Here is a 21,425-nt window from a genome sequence, read left to right as displayed (position 1 = left end):
TACTGGGGAGTGGCTGCACCCATAGCTGCTCTTGTTGCGCACCAGAAAGGCGCTGCCCACTGTCATGTGGTGCTAAACTTCAACATGTTGGTTGTGTTACGGTCGCTCCAGCTGTGTTGAATTGCTCCAGCGGTGCTCAATTAAAGCAAATAAAAATTGGGGACAATTGTTGTGTAATTCTAACTAACAAACACATACACACACTGTCTTTTTTTAAATCATATTCTTATTCTGATGTTTCATTATCGAACACTCAGTGGTCAAGTCTGAGTCTTGTCCTGTGTGTGAGTCATAAGGAAATCATTTTTTTAGATGTCAGTATAAAGTCCCCCCCAGGGTCACTGTTTCCTCTGTGTCTGTGCTATAAGCCCAGGGGCACTGTTTCCTCTGTGTCTGTGCTATAAGCCCAGGGGCACTGTTTCCTCTGTGTCTGTGCTATAAGCCCAGGGGCACTGTTTCCTCTGTGTCTGTGCTATAAGCCCAGGGTCACTGTTTCCTCTGTGTCTGTGCTATAAGCCCAGGGGCACTGTTTCCTCTGTGTCTGTGCTATAAGCCCAGGGGCACTGTTTCCTCTGTGTCTGTGCTATAAGCCCAGGGGCACTGTTTCCTCTGTGTCTGTGCTATAAGCCCAGGGTAACTGTTTCCTCTGTGTCTGTGCTATAAGCCCAGGGTCACTGTTTCCTCTGTGTCTGTGCTATAAGCCCAGGGGCACTGTTTCCTCTGTGTCTGTGCTATAAGCCCAGGGTCACTGTTTCCTCTGTGTCTGTGCTATAAGCCCAGGGGCACTGTTTCCTCTGTGTCTGTGCTATAAGCCCAGGGTCACGGTTTCCTCTGTTTCTGTGCTATAAGCCCAGGGTCACTGTTTCCTCTGTTTCTGTGCTATAAGCGCAGGGTCACTGTTTCCTCTGTGTCTGTGCTATAAGCCCAGGGTCACTGTTTCCTCTGTGTCTGTGCTATGAGCCCAGGGTCACTGTTTCCTCTGTGTCTGTGCTATGAGCCTACGGTACTGTTTCCTCTGTGTCTGGGCTATGAGCCCAGGGTCACTGTTTCCTATGTGTCTGTGCTATGAGCCCAGGGTCACTGATTCCTCTGTGTCTGTGCTATGAGCCTACGGTACTGTTTCCTCTGTGTCTGGGCTATGAGCCCAGGGAACTGTTTCCTCTGTGTCTGTGCTATAAGCCCAGGGTCACTGTTTTCTCTGTGTCTGTGCTATGAGCCCAGGGTCACTGTTTCGTCTGTGTCTGTGCTATGAGACTAGGGTCACTGTTTCCTCTGTGTCTGTGCTATGAGCCCAGGGTCACTGTTTCGTCTGTGTCTGTGCTATGAGCCCAGGGTCACTGTTTCCTCTGTGTCTGTGCTATGAGCCCAAGGCCACTTTTCCTCTGTGTCTGTGCTATGAGCCCAGGGTCACTGTTTCCTCTGTGTCTGTGCTATGAGCCCAGGGTCACTGTTTCCTCTGAGTCTGTGCTATGAGCCCAAGGAACTGTTTCCTCTGTGTCTGTGTCTGTGCTGTGAGCCCAGGGCCACTTTTCCTCTGTCTGTGCTATGAGCCCAGGGCCACTTTTCCTCTGTCTGTGCTATGAGCCCAGGGAATTGTGTTGTGAGGTGTCATTATCTCCCCCCCCACTCCTTCTGTCCATCCCTGCTTCTTTCCCATCCCTTTCTCCCATCCCAATTTGACTATTTTTTCCATGGGGCAGTTTTGCAGCTCATTTCCTGCAATTCCAAACATTTTGCAATGACTTATACCATGTTAATGATAACGACTGCACCTCCTTAGACCTCTCTTTAACCCAGACTACAACTGTCCTAGAGCGAGCTTTCCCTCCTTGCACACAGGCATTTCTTCACCCAGGGATAAACATTAACCCATACTTCTCACTGAGCACATTTTTTAACATTTATTTTATTTCTTCAGTTATACACATTTTGCCATGAGGCATAGAAACATTTTAGCAATTTTATAAACGTCATGCAATTCTACTCATTTTGCCATGGGGCAGATCATTTTCTTGGTAGTTTTAAAGCTAATTTCCTGCAATTCTACATATTTTGCTATGACTTATGCCATCTTAATGATATCTGAGTGAGAGTGACTAACAGAATGAAAGGGGGACCCTTGGAGGTTAGGACACCTGGTCACGTGTCCTGTGTGACTGATCGGTAGACTAACTTACCAATCTAAAAATTGTTAGCCGACATGGCTAACAAGAGAAAAATTGCTGATGCACAACCAAATATTGAACTTGCACATTGTGTATTCTACTATTCTAACTCTCAACAGTAAGTTAGGATCCTGACAGAGTTCTAAAAATAAAAATGTAACTATTAAACATTCTGGGTCAGGGGGTGCCTAGCGACCTTGGACCCCAAGCCACCGCTAAAGTCACTTATGCCTGGAGCCGACCCTGCACACACACACACACACACACACACACACACACACACCACGTTGTGTGTACAATGACAATGGTGCTCCTCCTCCTGTTTGGCATCACTAATGGAAACACCAGATCATTGAGAACTGTAAGAAAGACACGTGACCAGAGGTATTACACACACACACATCTTTTCATTAGAGTTGGCTACTGACGGAGACTCGCTGCACAGAGCGACTGCTGCGGTGCTCCTCTCTCTCTCTCTCCGTCTCTCTCTCTCTCTTTCTTCTCTCTCTGCCTCCAGGGCTTTTCAGACTGCACCTCCTTAGGCCTCTCTTTAACCCAGGCTAAAACTGTCCTAGAGCGAGCTTACCCTCCTTGCACACAGGCATTTGTTCACCCAGGGATAAATGTTCACCCAGCGATAAACATTAACCTAGGGATAAATGTTCACCCAGGGATAAACATTAACCTAGGGATAAATGTTCACCCAGGGATAAACGTTAACCTAGGGATAAATGTTAACCCAGGGATAAAGGTTCACCCAGGGATAAACATTAACCTAGGGATAAATGTTCACCCAGGGATAAACATTAACCTAGGGATAAACATTAACCTAAGGATAAATGTTAACCCAGGGATAAACATTAACCCAGACGTCTAACACTTGTGCCCTGAAGCACTAGTTTTTTTCTTCTGCACAGAGAGAAGGTTGTGTGTGGAAATAGCGTTGGGATGGGGATTCAATTCCACTCTCGCTCATTTTGACATAGAGTTACATGCACCAAAGGCGGTGGCATAAATATACACTGAGTATACCACACATTAGGAACACCTTCCTAATATTGAGTTGCACCCCCGTCATCTTCACTGATGAATTGGATTTAACAAGTGACATCAATAAGGAATCATAGTTTTCACCTGGACTCACCTGGTCAGTCTATGTCATGGAAAGTGCAGGTGTTCCTAATGTTTTGTACACTCAGTGTATATATATATATATATATATATATTTATATATATATATATATATATATACATTCAGCTCTGGAAAATATTAAGAGACCACTGCAAAATGATCAGTTTCTCTGGTTTTACTATTTGTAGGTTTGTGTTTGGGTAAAATGAACATATTTCCTTTATTCTATAAACTACTGACAATATTTCTCCCAAATTTCAAATAAAATTATTGTTATTTAGAGCATTTATTTGCAGAAAATGACCACTGGTAAAAATAACAAAAAAAGATTGATGTTGGATGACTTTATGCCACTTCTGGCGCAAAAATTCAAGAAGCTCGACTTTGTTTAATGGCTTGTGACCATCCATCTTCCTCTTGATCACATTCCAGAGGCTTTCAATGGGGTTCAGGTCTGGAGATTTGGCTGGACATGACAGGGTCTTGATCTGGTGGTCCTCCATCCACACCTTGATTGACCTGGCTGTGTGGCATGGATCATTGTCCTGCTGGAAAAACCAATCCTCAGAGTTGGGGAACATTGTCAAAGCAGAAAGAAGCAAGTTTTCTTCCAGGACAACCTTGTACATGGCTTGATTCATGTGTCCTTCACAAAGACCAATCTGCCCGATTCCAGCCTTGCTGAAGCACCCCCAGATCATCACCGATCCTCCACCAAATGTCACAGATCTGGAGAGGCCGACAAGCTACAGTGTTTCGCACCCACTGTGAAATCTGTTGGAGGATCAATTTATCAGGGGGTGCTGCAGCACCTCTACTTATCCTGGCTGTCCTTAACCACGGGAAGTTCTGAGCTCTGGGTAGGCTGAATGTATTCTCTGTGCTGGTTAGCACACACACCCTCAAGTCCTGTTATATTCTATGTCCACTGTACTTATCTCCTAGTTATGCAACATGAAGCACACACACACACATACACTACCAGCAACAACAACAACAACAAAACAAAGCTGTGATCAAAGTCTATGATCTTATTGGACACACTGCTGAATAACAATCACAATCAGGAAGGATGTGTGTGTTTGTGTTAATTTGTGTGAAGGTGTGAGAATGTGGTTGTGTACATATGCATGTGTATGTTTTTGTCTGTGTGTGTGCGTACAAAGCTGTCACAATACTGTCCCATCACCTTAAATAATCCCAGTCATGCGTGAGATGCGATTCCCACAAACAATACAAAGGATGGCCCACGTCACTGACCCTCAACCTAGAAACTCACTCACTCTAATAGAGCTGACATGCTTCTCTAGTCTATTCTACGTGACAGTCATATATGTTCTACACAATTTAAACTAAAAGTTCTGAAACGTTTCACCCAACTGAACAGACCCCAGGTTCTCACTGTAGGCCTAAACTTCTGTTATGCTGTCTAGCCCGCATGATGAAGGAAGGAGACGAGGAAGAGAAGAGACAAGTAGACATATGACACTTAGTGTTGGGACGGGCCTCTTTCTGACACATGGTGGAGTGAGGGATTCGTGTGTATGCCGGTCATTATAAAGAGACCAGAGAAGTGCTCGCAAACACAACCTCCAGGCTAATGGGTTTCTGGATTGTTATTTACCTGCACTTAGGCTGTACCTGCTTGGGTTGAGAGTTCTAATTAATCAATTGATCTGCCGTCCCTTCACGTTGCCAGGTTAGTGTATAACAAGGCTAATTAGCCAGTTTCGCTACGAGTAAGAGCAGCTGCAGGCTGTGATGAAAGAGCGGCTGTTCACCCCAACTAGAACATAGACTGACTTTGTTAAGTATTGCTTTGCCGGTCATTTCTAACCGTTTGAAGTGAACACAAAACAAAAGTTTAGCAAATAGTCTCAGATGCCCTCGTTTGCTCATCAGCGCCTCTATATAAACAGCGCAGTCACGAGGGTTCTATCTGCTGGCTACTTGCGCAGCCGCTCAACAGCCGAAGCAGGCTATGTTAGAGCTGGTCTGGATCTAAAGCCTGCCCAACATCGTTGTCTACTGGGCCAGGAGGGAAGAAAATTGTAAAGGGAATGGTTAGGCCTGTTACACACATACTAAACTATGTCAAACATGTTGTAAACTACAGCCCAACCATAGAATTAGAATGCATTAGTGTTCACTTATTCCAATTATATAATCTTAAAACACACACACCTCAACATTTACCACTGACCTGATCACCACCACATATTTCTCCTTTGATGTTGGCATGATAATTGCTACAGCAGAAACAGACTGTCCAGCTGGAAAATAATAAAATACATCCAGCTACATGTCATAAACCTGTAAACATGCCACACAAACTTCATAAACCTGTAAACATGCCACACAAATTTCATAAACCTGTAAACATGCCACACAAACTTCATAAACCTGTAACCATGCCACACAAACTTCATAAACCTGTAACCATGCCACACAAACTTCATAAACCTGTAAACATGCCACACAAATTTCATAAACCTGTAAACATGCCACACAAACTTCATAAACCTGTAAACATGCCACACAAATTTCATAAACCTGTAAACATGCCACACAAACTTCATAAACCTGTAAACATGCCACAGAAACTTCATAAACCTGTAAACATGCCACACAAACTTCATAAACCTGTAAACATGCCATAAGAACTTCATAAACCTGTAAACATGCCACACGTACTTCATAAACCTGTAAACATGCCACCCAAACTTCATAAACCTGTAAACATGCCACACAAACTTCATAAACCTGTAAACATGCCATAAGAACTTCATAAACCTGTAAACATGCCACACGTACTTCATAAACCTGTAAACATGCCACCCAAACTTCATAAACCTGTAAACATGACACACAAACTTCATAAACCTGTAAACATGACATACGAACTTCATGAACCTGTAAACATGCCACACAAACTTCATAAACCTGTAAACATGACATACGAACTTCATAAACCTGTAAACATGCCATACAAACTTCATAAACCTGTAAACATGCCATACAAACTTCATAAACTGCATGGCCATGTACGGAAGGAGAGTTGTCCTGGCCTAAAGAATAACACGAGGGGATAGGGTAATGTCTGCACCATGTTTATTTCCCCATTCCATTTGTCATTGTATTCATTTCCTTTCTCCAGAGCTGGCCTTACAACATGGCAAAGTTGCTATAGTGACGGGAGGCACCAGGGGAATTGGCTATGAGACCTCAAGACACATGGCCCGCCTGGGGGCCCACATTATCATAGGTAGGCCTACATAAAGACACCATACTGTACACCACATCCCTACCAATGTGAATGTGTTATACCGTTCAACAGTACTATGAACTGATTAATATACTTAGTTAATATAATGTCTTAATAATATGTTTAATACCCACGGACAGAAATATTTAGTAGGCAAATTATTTCCTCAGGGTAGGTTTTTAATTATCTGTTCAGATAGGCAGCTTCTCCTGGGAGTGTATGTGGGTAGTTGTGTGTTGTGGAATTTAGCAATGTGTGCATATAGGCCTGCCGTGGCAAGGGACTGTGTTTGTGTGTGTGTGTGTCTGTATTTGCGTGTGGGTATGCGTCTCTCGCTCTCTCTTTCGCTCTGAGTGTTTACTGGGTGTGTTTACTTAGATCAGTCTCTTCTCTTCTCCTCCCCTCCTCTCTTGTTCCTTGTCTCTCCCTCTCTAGCTGGACAGAATGAGCTGAAGGGTGTGTCTGTTGTGAAGAGCATTTGTGAGGAGAACAGAGAGGCCAAAGGTAACACACAGTGCACACAGTCCACACAGTTCTGTTTGCTTTCGTGCGTCCATGGCTCTTGATATTACTGATTGGAGTGTGAGTGAACACACCTTTTTGCAGGTAGAAATCAGCTTCTAGTTAAAAAGCAGAATGACTGTTAAGAACTGGAGCTGTGCATCTCTGCTCTAGTGCGTCACGTCAGTTAAAAGTAGAGATGGCGTCATTGAAGTAGATTTCCTCTCTGGAACTGTTGCATGATCTATTTCTCTTTGTGAAGATTAAGATGGCATTGAGGGGTGTTAGGGAGTGGGGGCGGGGGCGGGGGAGGGAAGCATGCTCTGAATGATAGGGTGCTCTGAATGACGGTGCTCTGAATGACGGGGGTGAGTTGGGAGATGAAGGAAGTGAGGGGAGGTGAGGGTCATGTAGCTCTGTCCTCTGAATGACAATGTGCCGATGGGACGATTAGGTGGGGGTAGCGAGGGTGCGTGTGAGCGTGTGTCTGAATGACAATGTAACGGAAGCGTCATTAGTATGTGAGGCAGGTGCTTCTCACCAAATGTCCTCTGGCTCTTCGTGTGCATGTTTGTCTGTGTGTACGGAGCATAGGAGACAGCGCAGGAGAGAGGAGATTAGAAGAAAGAGTACATGCCCAACGGGCCAATGGATGTCAAGCCTACCCTCAGGAGCCCGCCTTCCTGGGTATAATACCGGGGCTCGCATCTATTTCCTCAATTCAGTACCACTCTTCAGCGAGCACAAATCCCCAAACTGAGTTAAACCTCATTACCTCCTTCAGGGAACAGTAGTTAAATTCCTAACTGTACATTCCCTTTCAGTCGGTCACTCAGTATAACATACTATGGAGACATAAATCACACCCCAAGCCGCCTCAGAGGGTGCCAGACTAGGAGGCCCACAGTAGCCTAAGCACGCACACACAGGTTTCACCGGCTCCAAAAAGGGGTTACAGAAGTCACCTTTCCCCTAATACTTACCCCTTGAAGCCTGAACTGTCAGAGCCCCATACAGGGAACCAGAACCTACTGCAACTTGGCTATGCACACTGACGCGCTTCCACTGCAGCCCAAGTCCATAGACCCAACGGTTCCGTGAAAAATACATACCTTGCGAGCCTGAAATGTCAGAATTCATACAAGGAACCCAAAACAGCAGAACACCTGTCGTGACTTGGTAAAGTGCACAAGCTCACTGCATAGCATCGACCAGAGTCGATGAACCACGGGAGCCCAAGGCTCAAACCCACAGGTAACTGTCGTAACCCTGATAAATGCGCAACCTGCACACTAAGAACACAATGAGCCACACAGTGAGCAATTATGTCTAAGCAATAAAACCTCACAAAAGCATTTTTCGGGAACCCCAACTTGCTGCAGCATATGCATCTCCAATCTTTATGCCCCTGAACAATGCCCAAGAAGCCTCCACACCCCTAGTGGAGTGAGCACGCACACCACTAGGCAACCTTGTCCTTTGCTGACATATGCCAGGGAGATAGCCTCCACAATCCTGAGCTGGATTAGCGAAACAAACAGAAATCTGGTCACAAACGTGGATATCCTTGGTCCTAAAGCGCGCACTGGACAAAAAGTGCGCACCGGACTCAGACCATGCAACCTTCGTTGTTTACTGGAAGCTAACGGTGGAGGTGAGACAGGGAACATCTATAAAGCCAGGGACCTGTAAGACACACAGTATATATATGTACAACCCTCTAGTAGAAGGCGCACGCGTTGACTGTATAGTCATAATCATGTTTGAGGGTAAACCCCTAGCCGTCAAATTCAACCTTTCAGGGGCCAAACCCACAGATCCATATTTGCGGTCGAGGGCGGCAGATTTTCCTGTACGCCTGGGACAATAGATCCCGATGACACAGAGCCCTCCAAGTGGCCCCGCCCAACTGGCGGATGATCTCCGGGAAATGAGGCTTATCTGGGCGAACCGGGAGCCACCAGAATCAACAACATTGAGAAGAACAGACAAAAACGTGCATTTTCTCACGATGCATAAAGATCTACATCAGCCCTGCCAAACCGGTCCCAGGGGATGCACCCACGTTGAGATATTGTGGGTGCACACGATGAGAGATCCGGGAAGATACGTTGCCCTGAGTGACAGAAAATGTGCACTGCTCCATACAAGCAGATAACAGGCAAGGTTTAGGAGAGAGAGAGACTGTGTTCCCCCCTGCTTGTTTATGTACGCCACCGCTGAACACCAAGGAACCTTGGGTAGAAACAATGTGCTTTCGTGGTACTGCCGTTCTGATACCCGGCTCACAATGGGTTCGGGGACTTTGGCAACCAGTAACTTGCCCCCATTGACCGAGCCACTTGGAAACACTGTTGCCACAGTAAATGGTCGGGAAGGAGGGCCCCGAGAACACACCCCCTCCCCGGCATCCAGCTAGGGTCACAAGGTCTCCTCCTTCCCCTGCCCTGTGGAATAATCAGCCTCCATCCCGCTCTTCGGGTAGGAGCGTTGGGCCAGTAACCAAGCTTTCAGTTGAATGCATTCATTGGTACTGACTAGGTATCCCCCTTTCCTTTCTTCTGTGACCCAGCATGGCATCTGTTCCAAGACTTTCAAAGCTGCTCAGAAGCACCAAAATGGTCAAAAACCGTCCTCGAAGCCGCCCCCCCTGGCCCGGGGAAACCTGGCTCTGACCTGGAGTGGCAGCACACGACTCCAATACCATCATTATGTTTGCCGACAATACGACGGTGGTAGGCCTGATCACTGACTATGATGAGACAGCCTATAGGGAGGAAGTCAGAGACCTGGCAGCGTGGTGCCAGAACAACAACGTCTCCATCTATTTCAGCAAGACAAAGGAGCTGATCATGGACTACAGGAAACAGAGGGCCGAGCACGCCCCAATTCACATCTACGGGCTGTAGTGGAGTGAGTGGAAAGCTTCAAGGTCCTCGGTGTCCACATCACTAAGGATCTATCATGGTGACACACACCAGCACAGTCGTGAACATGGCCTCTCAGGAGGCTGAAAAGATTTAACATGGGCCCTCAGATCCTCAAAAAGTTCTAAAGCTGCACCATTGAGAGCATCTTGACTGGCTGCATCACTGCTTGGTATGGCAACTGCTTTGCATCAGAATTGCTTCTACCTCCAAGCAATAAGACTGCTAAATTGTTTGTTAAATAGTTAACCAAACAGCTACCAGGACCATCTGCATTGCCCCATTTGGAATAACTTTTTTGACTCATCACATACGCTGCTGCTACTGTTTATTATCTGTCACTTTATTCCCAGTTATATGTACATACAGTGTCTAACTCAATTACCTCTTACCTTACTGGTACCCCGTATACAGTCTCAAGAAAAAGTATGTGAACCCTTTGGAATTATCTGGATTTCTGCATAAATTGGTCATACAATTTGATCTGATCTTCATCTTCACAACAACAAACAAACACAGTCTGCTTAAAATGTTATTGTCTACATTGAATGCATCATTTAAACATTCACAGTGTAGGTTGGGGAAAATATGTGAACCCTTAGGCTAATGACTTCTCCAAAAGCTAATTGGAGTCAGGAGTCAGCTAACCAATCATTGAGACGAGAACGGAGAAGTTGGTTAGAGCTGCCCTGCCCTATGAAAAACACTCATAACATTTGAGTTTGCTATTCACAAGAAGCATTGCCTGATTTGAACAATGCCTCGAACAGAAGAGATCTCAGAAGATTTTGTTGTTGCGTTGTTGCATAACGCTGGAAAGGTTTACAAAAGTATCTCCAAAAACCTTGACGTTCATGACTTTCCCAAGTTTATCAAGACATTTTGCAGGAGAATGTAAGGCTATATGAAGCTTAACAGAAGTTGGGTAATGCAACAGGACAACAACCCAAACACAGAAGTAAATCAGCAACAGAATGGCTTCAACAGAAGAAAATACGCCTTCCCGGAGTGGCCCATTCAGAGTCCTGACCTCAACCCGATTGAGATGCTGTGGCATGACCTCGAGCGGTTCACACCAGACATCCTAAGAATATTGTTGAACTGAAACCGTTTTGTAAAGATGAATGGTCCGAAATTCCTCCTGACCGTTGTGGAGGTCTGATCTGCAACTACAGAAAACGTTTGGTTGAGGTTATTGCTGCCAAAGTAGGGTCAACCAGTTGTTAAATCCAAGGGTTCACATACTTTTTTCCAGCCTGCACTGTTAATGTTTATACGGTTTAACATATAATTGTTTGTGTTATTAGTTTAAGCAGATGGTGTTTGTCTATTGTAGACTTATGACTAATTTATATAGAAGTCCAGATAATTCCAAAGGGTTCACATACTTTTCTTGCCACTGTATATATATACTCATTGTGTTTCATTATTACGTGTTTTATTTATCTATTATTTCACGTTTTTATTTCTCTCTGCATTGTTGGGAAGGGCCCGTAAGTAAGCATGTGACAAATTCAATTTGATTTGAAACTCTTGTGGGGAGAAGACGGCCAATCCACCCCCAGGTGATTTGTCGCCCTACGATATAGCTCCATCAAAGGTGCATTAACCACTAATGGTTCACTCTGCCCCGCCGAATCCAAAGCTGGGGATGTAGGCTGCCCTGGACTGATGTCATCCGATTGACACTCTGAAATCCCTCCAGAGCCAACCAGGGATACTATATCATCCCGGAATCCGGACTCTGAACACTGCCAGAGAAACCGGAATGAGCCTCACACGGCTGGGATGACACTCCGACCACCACTGCCGCTCTCTCCCAGCTTCAGACAACCCCATTATCAAGGTCAAATCACCGGTTGACCCTTCACCAGCAGCCCCAATCTTTCTCACTAATTCAGCCCGACGCCCAATGAAAGTTGAGCCCAGTCGGAGACAATGGTCACACAAATTGGTCCGAGCCAAAGCCTCCTGAGCATGTTTCCACCCCAGTCAAACAGAACAGCACTCGTGAGTATCTTTCATTTTCATTGTGAAACCACATGCCCACGGTAGGAGGTTCAAACTCGGATGGTTAGCCTTTTTTAAAAACTTACTCTTACCACTAGCCATGTTACTCAAGCAAGGAAGCACTGGCTACACAAGCAGAGAACAAAGTAGTTGGTTTTTAGCTAACATAAATCCTACCCAAGCAAGGAAATATTAGCTACACAAACAGAGCAAAAAGTAGTTAGCTTTGAGCAAACACAAAAACGTATACCAAGACCCAAAACTCTCAACATCTAGGGGGGCGAGTACTCTCTCCCCACTAACAGGCACTTTAGTTCGTGCCGAATCTCGTAGTCTTCGTGTGCTTGAAAAGTTTGTAAATTGCGTGACACATTCTTCCATCAGGCGAGCTGAAAAGCAAAAGAATTTAGGAAATGGATGCTTCTGGGGGCGGGCTTGGCATCCCCTGGCTGTTGATTGGTCAGTGACTCCCCATCGTATTGTATACAGAGTCATCGACTGAAAGGGAACAGTGTGTTAACCAGTAGTGTAATGGAGGATAAATGTAAGTAAGCAGAGCAGTGAATAGTGAAAAGTGTTTAACCACCTATTAGCGTTTTTTTGTATTAAAGTTTAGTTATTTGCCTACCGTCATCTTGATAGGTGCTCAGAATTTACCCACCTACTTTTGTGAGTCATGCCTGGACACTATATTAAATGTAACACTGCAGTAGCTTGGCTACATTTGATAGACAGTAGTGTATTAACAGTGCATTTGATATGGACTGTAGCAGTGGTGCAGTAGTGTATTGGGTCAGAGTGGAGTAGCACTGGGTACATTAACAGAATGAAAAGCTTGTAGGTGTAAAATGTGCTTATCTCTCTGGCATGGAGCCCAGATCCTCGTTGTAATTATCACAGGTAGAAAAGGTGGAGTGGAAGGGAGAGATGAAGAGGAGGGGTGGAAAGGATAGGAGGAAAGGAGTGGAGTGTGCCCTAAATGCCCAATTGTTGAGAGGAAAATAGCAAAGCACATGTACACCAAAGGCTTCTTATGTTTTGCCAGAGCCAATCAAAACACCACCCATTTATAGCAAAATCTGCACATACTCATAAAGACAGGATGACAGGTTGGGGACATGGGGACAGAGAGGGACAGAAAGGCAGGCAGGCATTCAGACAGGGGCAAAGCTAGCTATAAGCACACAGGGTTAGGACTGGAATTTGGCATTAGTTAAATTATTCTCATATCAGTATCAAACCCTGGCTTAGCCTGTGTATGAAACACACAAACACACACACACAAACACAAATAGTCCTCACACGCACACAGCCAGAGGACTAGGGCTTTTCAAGCTGGACATTTTGTTTTTCACCCTGGGTAAACTAATGCTAGTGTGAAACAAGGGTAAGCTAGCCCTAGGCTACTTTTAACCCAGGATAAGTTTAGCCCTGGACTAAAAATCATCCATTGTGAAAGGCTATTTTTGACTCTGAAAGTCACACACACAGACACAAACACAACACACACCGAGCAGAGGTCCTACAGCAAGTCCTGCCAGCGTTGCTGCTACAGAATACTTACTGTATGAGATGTTAGGAGGAAGTATTGGTATCATGTAGTATAATGTGTATGAAGCTAGCAGCAGTTTGTGTTTTCTATTAGAGAAGAGCCTACTGTAGGAGATGAATACATTGATGCTGCTTTGATTTTCCACTACAGACACAGTTAGCAGAATTTGTTTTTTTTTACAAGAGTGCTGATTATGCTGTGTGTGTGTTTGTTTGTTTCTATGTGCTCAAATAATCTGCCTATAAGACCTTCTACCCGTATATGTGTATTTACAGATGTAGGATCTTAATTTGAGCCAGTTTGCTACAGCAGGAGATTAATCCTGCAGCAACAAGTAATGGGAATTATTAAATGGATTATAATTAATAGTGATTTTTTTAAAGTGTTGATACATTTTTTGTAAGGGAAAACCAAGTCTGAAATTTCTAAGTGGAAATTACAAACTTCAGAAGCCTTTTTAAACCTAAACTACACATTTAAAATGTTCTTTATTGCAGGAAAGTTCTCCTGCAACAGGGTAATCAAATTAAGATCTTATATCTGTACTGTGTATTGTATTTAAATTAATGGTGTGTGTGTGTGTTTTGTGTTTTCAGTGGAGTTTGATCAGTTGAATCTGGCATCTTTGCAGTCAGTCAGGCAATTTGTCCAGAGTATCAAGAGACGAGGCCTACCGCTGCCCATCTTAGTCAACAATGGTGAGTGACACACTATCAACCAATCAATCTGCCGACCTATACGCTTGATATGAGACTTACATTCTTAAATGAACTGTGTCTTAACTATTTGTGTTTGTGCACACGTGTAGCGGCGGTCATGTTGGTCCCTGAGGGTCGTACAGATGAGGGCTTGGAGGTTCACTTTGGGGTCAACTACCTAGGTCACTTCCTGTTGACCTTGCTGCTGTTAGACACATTAAAGCATTCTGGGAAACGTGGTTCCTGCTCACGTGTTGTCACCCTCTCCTTGTCCGCTCATGGTGCTGGAGAGATACAACTAGACAGCCTGCTAAACAGGTACACACACACACACACTAGTGGGGCACTGGTGAGATGTTTGTTCACCTGCACCTGCCCGCAATTACTAATTACCCATCCGCAACTGCCCGAGTATATGTGATAAAGTGAACATCTGAGGCACGCACCCGTCCCTAACCCACTAATATAGAACATGAGCTGCAGGCATAACATTTTTTTGGGACAATCTTTCTGCCTGATTGTAGATATGTTTCTGCTTATAATTTCTGACATTTCGGTAGGCTATTTGTTAATAGTCTACCGAAATCTATAGTCTATTTATTTATTTATTTATTTGTTTAACCTTTATTTAACTAGGCAAGTCAATTAACAACAAATTCTTATTTTCAATGACGGTTTGGAAGAGTAGGTTAACTGCCTTGTTCAGGGGCAAAACTACAGATTTTTACCTTGTCAGCTCAGGGATTCAATCTGGCAACCTTTCGGTTACTAGTCCAACGCTCTAACCACTAGGCTACCTGCCGCCCCGTCTATAATTAGATACATGCAGCTTCTCCTCACTCATTATGTTGCCCGAGAAGACTAAATAAATGCTTGGTCACCAGAATGTAATAAATCGATACAATGAATGCTTCAATCGAGTTGAAAAAGTTTTCTGTCATCTCTGCTTCTTTCGGGGCGCAAAGACATTTAGGGACCGGGAAGAAATCATCACAATCATCACCATAACATAGCCTGGTGTCACCCTCTTTACCACTTCACCAAATCTTTCCCAAACATGACTCTTCCGGCCCTCCCGTCTCTTGATCTTCCATTTTGCAGCGAATCTCTTTCTGAATTAAACTCTGACATTGTCCTTCTTGTTTCTTGTGGATTGACAATAACTTTTTCTACCCTTTTCCAAATGCATTTGGCGATTGGTGTGTAGGCTATTTGGCGTGCGTACAGTTAGGCCCTAAAGCTTAGGCTTATGCACTAATACCAGATAGCCTAAAATAATGATAGAAAAACCTATAGATTTAAATTGCACAATAATTATATATTTATAGAATTTTTAAGGTAGTGTTTTCTCTGTATTCAATCCAGCCACCCTTCATCCACATAATATTTCATGACCCTAAACCCACACGCCCAGCGGATATAACCGTGGGGACTACGGGTTATGAGTCAACCCACGCATCACATACACACACACCCTCCTCTCCTAATTTCCTCCCGCTCCAGACCTTTTTTCGACTTCTTTCTCCCCCCTCTCTCTCAGTCTTCAGGCAGTGTTATTCGGGCCAAGCGGCGTGCTCCCAGAGTAAGCTGGCACTACTGTTATTTTCCTCCCACCTGCAACAGAGGCTGGATAGAGGAGGGTTTCCAGTGGACCCTGGGATGGTCGACACTTCACTCTACTGCCACCTCTTCCCCACCGCCCGCCTCGCACAGACAGCCATCGCACGCCTGCTCTTTAGGGTACACACACACACACACACACACACACACACACACACACACACACACACACACACACACACACACACACACACACACACACACACACACACACACACACACACACACACACAGTGCTAATCGAGTATTGTCAATTACACAGTAACAGAATGATGCTGAGACTCAGATTTTTCACTTTATACATTTATGCCAAACAAAAACCAATGATTGTAAAGTTAAACAAACCTACAACTCTATGCACAAGGACTCCTTTTAACAATTTCCACTGAACATTTTACTGTGCAAATGCACATTTACTGAACAGTGCAGATGCAACGTTTGGTAACATAATGACTGTTTGTGGTGTTTGTGCCATCATTCTGTGACCAAACTTTGCATATGCACTGTTCTTCATGTAAATGTGTTTTTGTAAACTGTTGTGTGGAATTGTTAAAAGTCATCACTGTGCATATAGTTATATGGCTACCATTGAATTTCCTGTATCTGACTACTGTCAAAGTTTTCAGAATAAATCGGAACGATTTATTCAAGAAGTTAATTACAGAATAAGTATCTTAAAATGTGGCATTTCAGTACCGTACTGACTTCAGAGTGTATTTTTAGGCAGAGAGAGAGAAAGAGAGAGAAGTGAAGAAAGAGAGATGAAGAGGGAAAACTTGCCAAGTTTAAGAAAGATGAGAATGTTCAGAATCTCCATAAGATATGCATGAATCAATGTCCCATGACTCTGTCTTTTACAGTTGAGGCATTTAGCAGACGCTCTTATCCAGAGTGACTTACAGTTGTGAGTGCATACATTTTGGTACTTTTTCGTACTGGTCCCCTATTGGAATCGAACCCACAACCCTGGTGTTGCAAGCGCCATGCTCTACCAACACATACAGACACACACGCATGCACACATAGACACACCCACACACACACAGACACAAAGACACAAACACAAAATGAAATGTTAAAACATTTGCTTGTTAACTAAATAGTCAATTTCATTGGGGTTATTTTAGATTGTGTTTCATATCTTAAAGCATTGGCCTGGAGGCCCTGTTAATGTCTGCAGGATGTGATGGAAGGAGACAGCCCTGTGTGTGTCTGGAGGATGGGATGGAAGGAGACAGCCCTGTGTGTGTCTGGAGGATGGGATGGAAGGAGACAGCCCTGTGTGTGTCTGGAGGATGGGATGGAAGGAGACAGCCCTGTGTGTGTCTGGAGGATGGGATGGAAGGAGACAGCCCTGTGTGTGTCTGGAGGATGGGATGGAAGGAGACAGCCCTGTGTGTGTCTGGAGGATGGGATGGAAGGAGACAGCCCTGTGTGTGTCTGGAGGATGGGATGGAAGGAGACAGCCCTGTGTGTGTCTGGAGGATGGGATGGAAGGAGACAGCCCTGTGTGTGTCTGGAGGATGGGATGGAAGGAGACAGTCCTGTGTGTGTCTGGAGGATGGGATGGAAGGAGACAGCCCTGTGTGTGTCTGGAGGATGGGATTGAAGGAGACAGTCCTGTGTGTGTCTGGAGGATGGGATTGAAGGAGACAGCCCTGTGTGTGTCTGGAGGATGGGATTGAAGGAGACAGTCCTGTGTGTGTCTGGAGGATGGGATTGAAGGAGACAGTCCTGTGTGTGTCTGGAGGATGTGATTAAAGGAGACAGCCCTGTGTGTGTCTGGAGGATGGGATTGAAGGAGACAGCCCTGTGTGTGTCTGGAGGATGGGATTGAAGGAGACAGTCCTGTGTGTGTCTGGAGGATGTGATTGAAGGAGACAGCCCTGTGTGTGTCTGGAGGATGGGATTGAAGGAGACAGTCCTGTGTGTGTCTGGAGGATGGGATTGAAGGAGACAGTCCTGTGTGTGTCTGGAGGATGGGATTGAAGGAGACAGCCCTGTGTGTGTCTGGAGGATGGGATTGAAGGAGACAGTCCTGTGTGTGTCTGGAGGATGTGATTAAAGGAGACAGCCCTGTGTGTGTCTGGAGGATGGGATGGAAGGAGACAGCCCTGTGTGTGTCTGGAGGATGGGATGGAAGGAGACAGCCCTGTGTGTGTCTGGAGGATGGGATGGAAGGAGACAGCCCTGTGTGTGTCTGGAGGATGGGATGGAAGGAGACAGCCCTGTGTGTGTCTGGAGGATGGGATGGAAGGAGACAGCCCTGTGTGTGTCTGGAGGATGGGATGGAAGGAGACAGCCCTGTGTGTGTCTGGAGGATGGGATGGAAGGAGACAGCCCTGTGTGTGTCTGGAGGATGGGATGGAAGGAGACAGCCCTGTGTGTGTCTGGAGGATGGGATGGAAGGAGACAGCCCTGTGTGTGTCTGGAGGATGGGATGGAAGGAGACAGCCCTGTGTGTGTCTGGAGGATGGGATGGAAGGAGACAGCCCTGTGTGTGTCTGGAGGATGGGATGGAAGGAGACAGCCCTGTGTGTGTCTGGAGGATGGGATTGAAGGAGACAGCCCTGTGTGTGTCTGGAGGATGGGATGGAAGGAGACAGCCCTGTGTGTGTCTGGAGGATGGCATGGAAGGAGACAGCCCTGTGTGTGTCTGGAGGATGGGATGGAAGGAGACAGCCCTGTGTGTGTCTGGAGGATGGGATTAAAGGAGACAGCCCTGTGTGTGTCTGGAGGATGAGATGGAAGGAGACAGCCCTGTGTGTGTCTGGAGGATGGGATGGAAGGAGACAGCCCTGTGTGTGTCTGGAGGATGGGATGGAAGGAGACAGCCCTGTGTGTGTCTGGAGGATGGCATGGAAGGAGACAGCCCTGTTTGTGCTGTGTGGGTGTTAGAGAGTGTAATCACTACAGGCAGTTGCCTAAGTAAATGACCTTTAGGGAGCCTCTGCCATGCAGCTACAAATGCACCATTGATAACAGGCTCCTCAGCACTATCACATTAATACACACACACACACACGCACACACGCACACACACACACACGCACACACACGCACACACACACACACACACACACACACACACGCACACACACACACACACACACACACACACACTGTTGATCAGAGTCTCATGTAGAAATAGGTTGAAGTCAGTCTCATGTAGAAATAGGTTGAAAAGTCATGTTGTTGTAGAAATACTGTAGGCTTTTGTTGTTAGGGTGTAGATCTAGCTGTCTCTTTATGCCAGTGAAGCTCTGCTGGTTGTGTGTGTTTATATAACAGCCTCGTTGTGTGTGTGTGTGTCCGTGTGTGCGTGCCTGGGTGCATGCGTTATGTATAACAGTCTGACAGTTTGTGTTGTGCCCCCAGAGCCCGTCCCAGGGAGCGTCCACGGTCCCCTACACTGCTCTGTCTCCGTCTCTGGAGGGGGAGGGAGGAGCCTACTGGAGCAATGGGCGCACAGAGATGACATCACCAAACACCTACGACCCACAGCTCCATCGCGGCCTCTGGGACTCCAGCTGCAGACAAGTTGCCCTGCCATGACCCCTGACTTTCAACCCCTGACCCTGACCCCCAACATGGGACTGGATGTCTGAGACCCAACACTTAGTCTGTCTGACTGGTGTTGTCTTTGTTTTGACTATCTCCTCACCACCAGACTGTGATTGGACTGATGACGACCATGGCTAGACTTTGATTGGTTAGTAAAGAGTTAAGTCCCTTCACATGCTGTTCAAATGAATGTGCTAATGGGAATGAAGCAACCTTCTCCCTCTGGCACTGTGAACATACACACACATACACTATGTTAAGGGTATTCATTGTGCTGCTATGAGTGTCTGTAGCGCCACTATGAGTGTTAATAGTGACCTTATAAGTGTTCATAGCAACCTTATGACTGTTGGTTGACAGATCAGATCTTCCAGAACAGAAAGCACCTTCCCTCGATGGGAGAACTTACTTTTGTCATAAACAAGTGTCATCAGTGTATGTGTCTGTGTGTACTTGTCATCAGTGTGTGTGTGTGTGTGTGTGCTTATTATGATGTTAGAAGCATCCAGGAGCATCTGGTGTTCTGATCCATCTGTGAAGCATATACTGACCCCTGCCCGAGTGGAGGTTCCAGGACCAATGAACAAGCCAGCACGGTAACATCAGTGAATCACAGCCTGAAACTGATATTTTCAGTTCTTGTGAAAGCAAAGGGTATTTTGTGGAATTCTTGCCAAAGCTGCTGGTTTCCTCTCCAGGGGGCAGAAATCATCTGAGAGAAAGTCTTTAAATTGTGTCCCGCCTCCTGGGCTGTGAATCACACACACACCTGTCTCATGGTATTTCTCTTTTACTGTTAGAGCTGAGCGATAGTTTATCAATATGCACATATCACCTCTCTCAAGTCCAGTCGTTGTGTGTGTTTCTGTGCACAGTATGTGTATTTGTGTGTGCGCTGTTTGTGCGTTTCTTCCAGTCATTGGTTTGTATGCATCCATAAAAAGGCAGCACAACTGAAACCAGTACTGATATTTGTGGCAGAGGGAGGGAAAGACAGTGAGTAAAGGAAAAGGAGACAGAGAGATTCTTCATTTACTCTCTCTGCTGCTACCTCGTTTGGCTTTGCTCCCAGTGCATTCATTGTGGGAGGGAGATATCCCAGTGAAAATTCTGCTAAATTAAGACAAAGACAAACAGTCACACACACAGAGGCAGACTGCCCAAAAATGGTCCCTGTCATTTCTAACACACTGGCCATTTTGTTCCTTGAGGACCTCATTATTAGCCAGATGATTATCATTTTGAGTTAAAACCTAAGTTAGACAGGCCCAGTAGGCTGGACCAGCCCATCTGGCAAGTCTGCCCCTGTGAAGAAAAAAACAAAAAACACACACATATATATATTCAACTGTGCATCCAATCACACACATGCTTATCTAAACAATCAACTCATACTATCATGGCCCAGGCTGGCCTCATAAACTAGACGTACCATAGTAAATGAATGTCCGGACGCTCAAATTAGTATGATATGTTACATTTAGCAACACAAAGGTTGTGTGTTCGTATCTCATAATGGCTGACTTTAGCATTTGAGCTAATTAGCAACTTTGCTAATTATTTAGCAACTATTTAGCATGTTAGCTAACCCTTTCCCTAAACTTAACCCTTTAACCTAACTCCTAACCTTAACCCCTAGCCTAGCTAATGTTAGCCACAACAAATTTGAATTCTCAACATATCGTACGAATTATAATTTGTAACATATCATACAAAAGGTGTCAGAGTCTATCTAGAGGATAGCGAAGGAGTCAGGCGCAGGACACAGGTAAGAGTAAAACCACTGTATTTATTCCATCCGAGAACGGAACAAAAATCCCGTTATAAAACAAATACAAAACAGGATACGAATTCCTACACACAAAAAAACAGAAAGGGAAACCAGAGGGTTAAATAAGGAACATAATCATGAGATGGGAACCAGGTGTGTAAAACAGACAAAACAAAAGGAAAAATGAAACATGGATGGGTGGCAGCTAGAAAGCCGGTGA

The 21,425-nt window shown here is 45.2% G+C and overlaps 1 protein-coding gene across 1 annotated transcript; it reads left to right on the top strand.

Annotated features, from left to right (window-relative positions):
* Positions 1 to 4,735: 4,735 nt before the first annotated feature.
* Positions 4,736 to 20,278, top strand: LOC135519526 (dehydrogenase/reductase SDR family member on chromosome X-like). Its single transcript, XM_064944758.1, has 8 exons — positions 4,736 to 4,771; positions 4,894 to 4,996; positions 6,455 to 6,562; positions 6,998 to 7,066; positions 14,149 to 14,250; positions 14,361 to 14,568; positions 15,798 to 15,990; positions 19,249 to 20,278. Exons 1-8 carry the CDS (start codon positions 4,736 to 4,738, stop codon positions 19,423 to 19,425), a joined length of 996 nt encoding a protein of 331 aa, XP_064800830.1. The 3' UTR covers positions 19,426 to 20,278.
* The last annotated feature ends 1,147 nt before the right edge of the window (positions 20,279 to 21,425 follow it).

Source organism: Oncorhynchus masou, chromosome 29, assembly GCF_036934945.1.
Source record: "Oncorhynchus masou masou isolate Uvic2021 chromosome 29, UVic_Omas_1.1, whole genome shotgun sequence".
Taxonomy (NCBI): domain Eukaryota; kingdom Metazoa; phylum Chordata; class Actinopteri; order Salmoniformes; family Salmonidae; genus Oncorhynchus; species Oncorhynchus masou.
The sequence above is the reverse complement of the archived record's forward strand: the minus strand, read 5'-3'. Positions and strand labels throughout refer to the sequence as shown.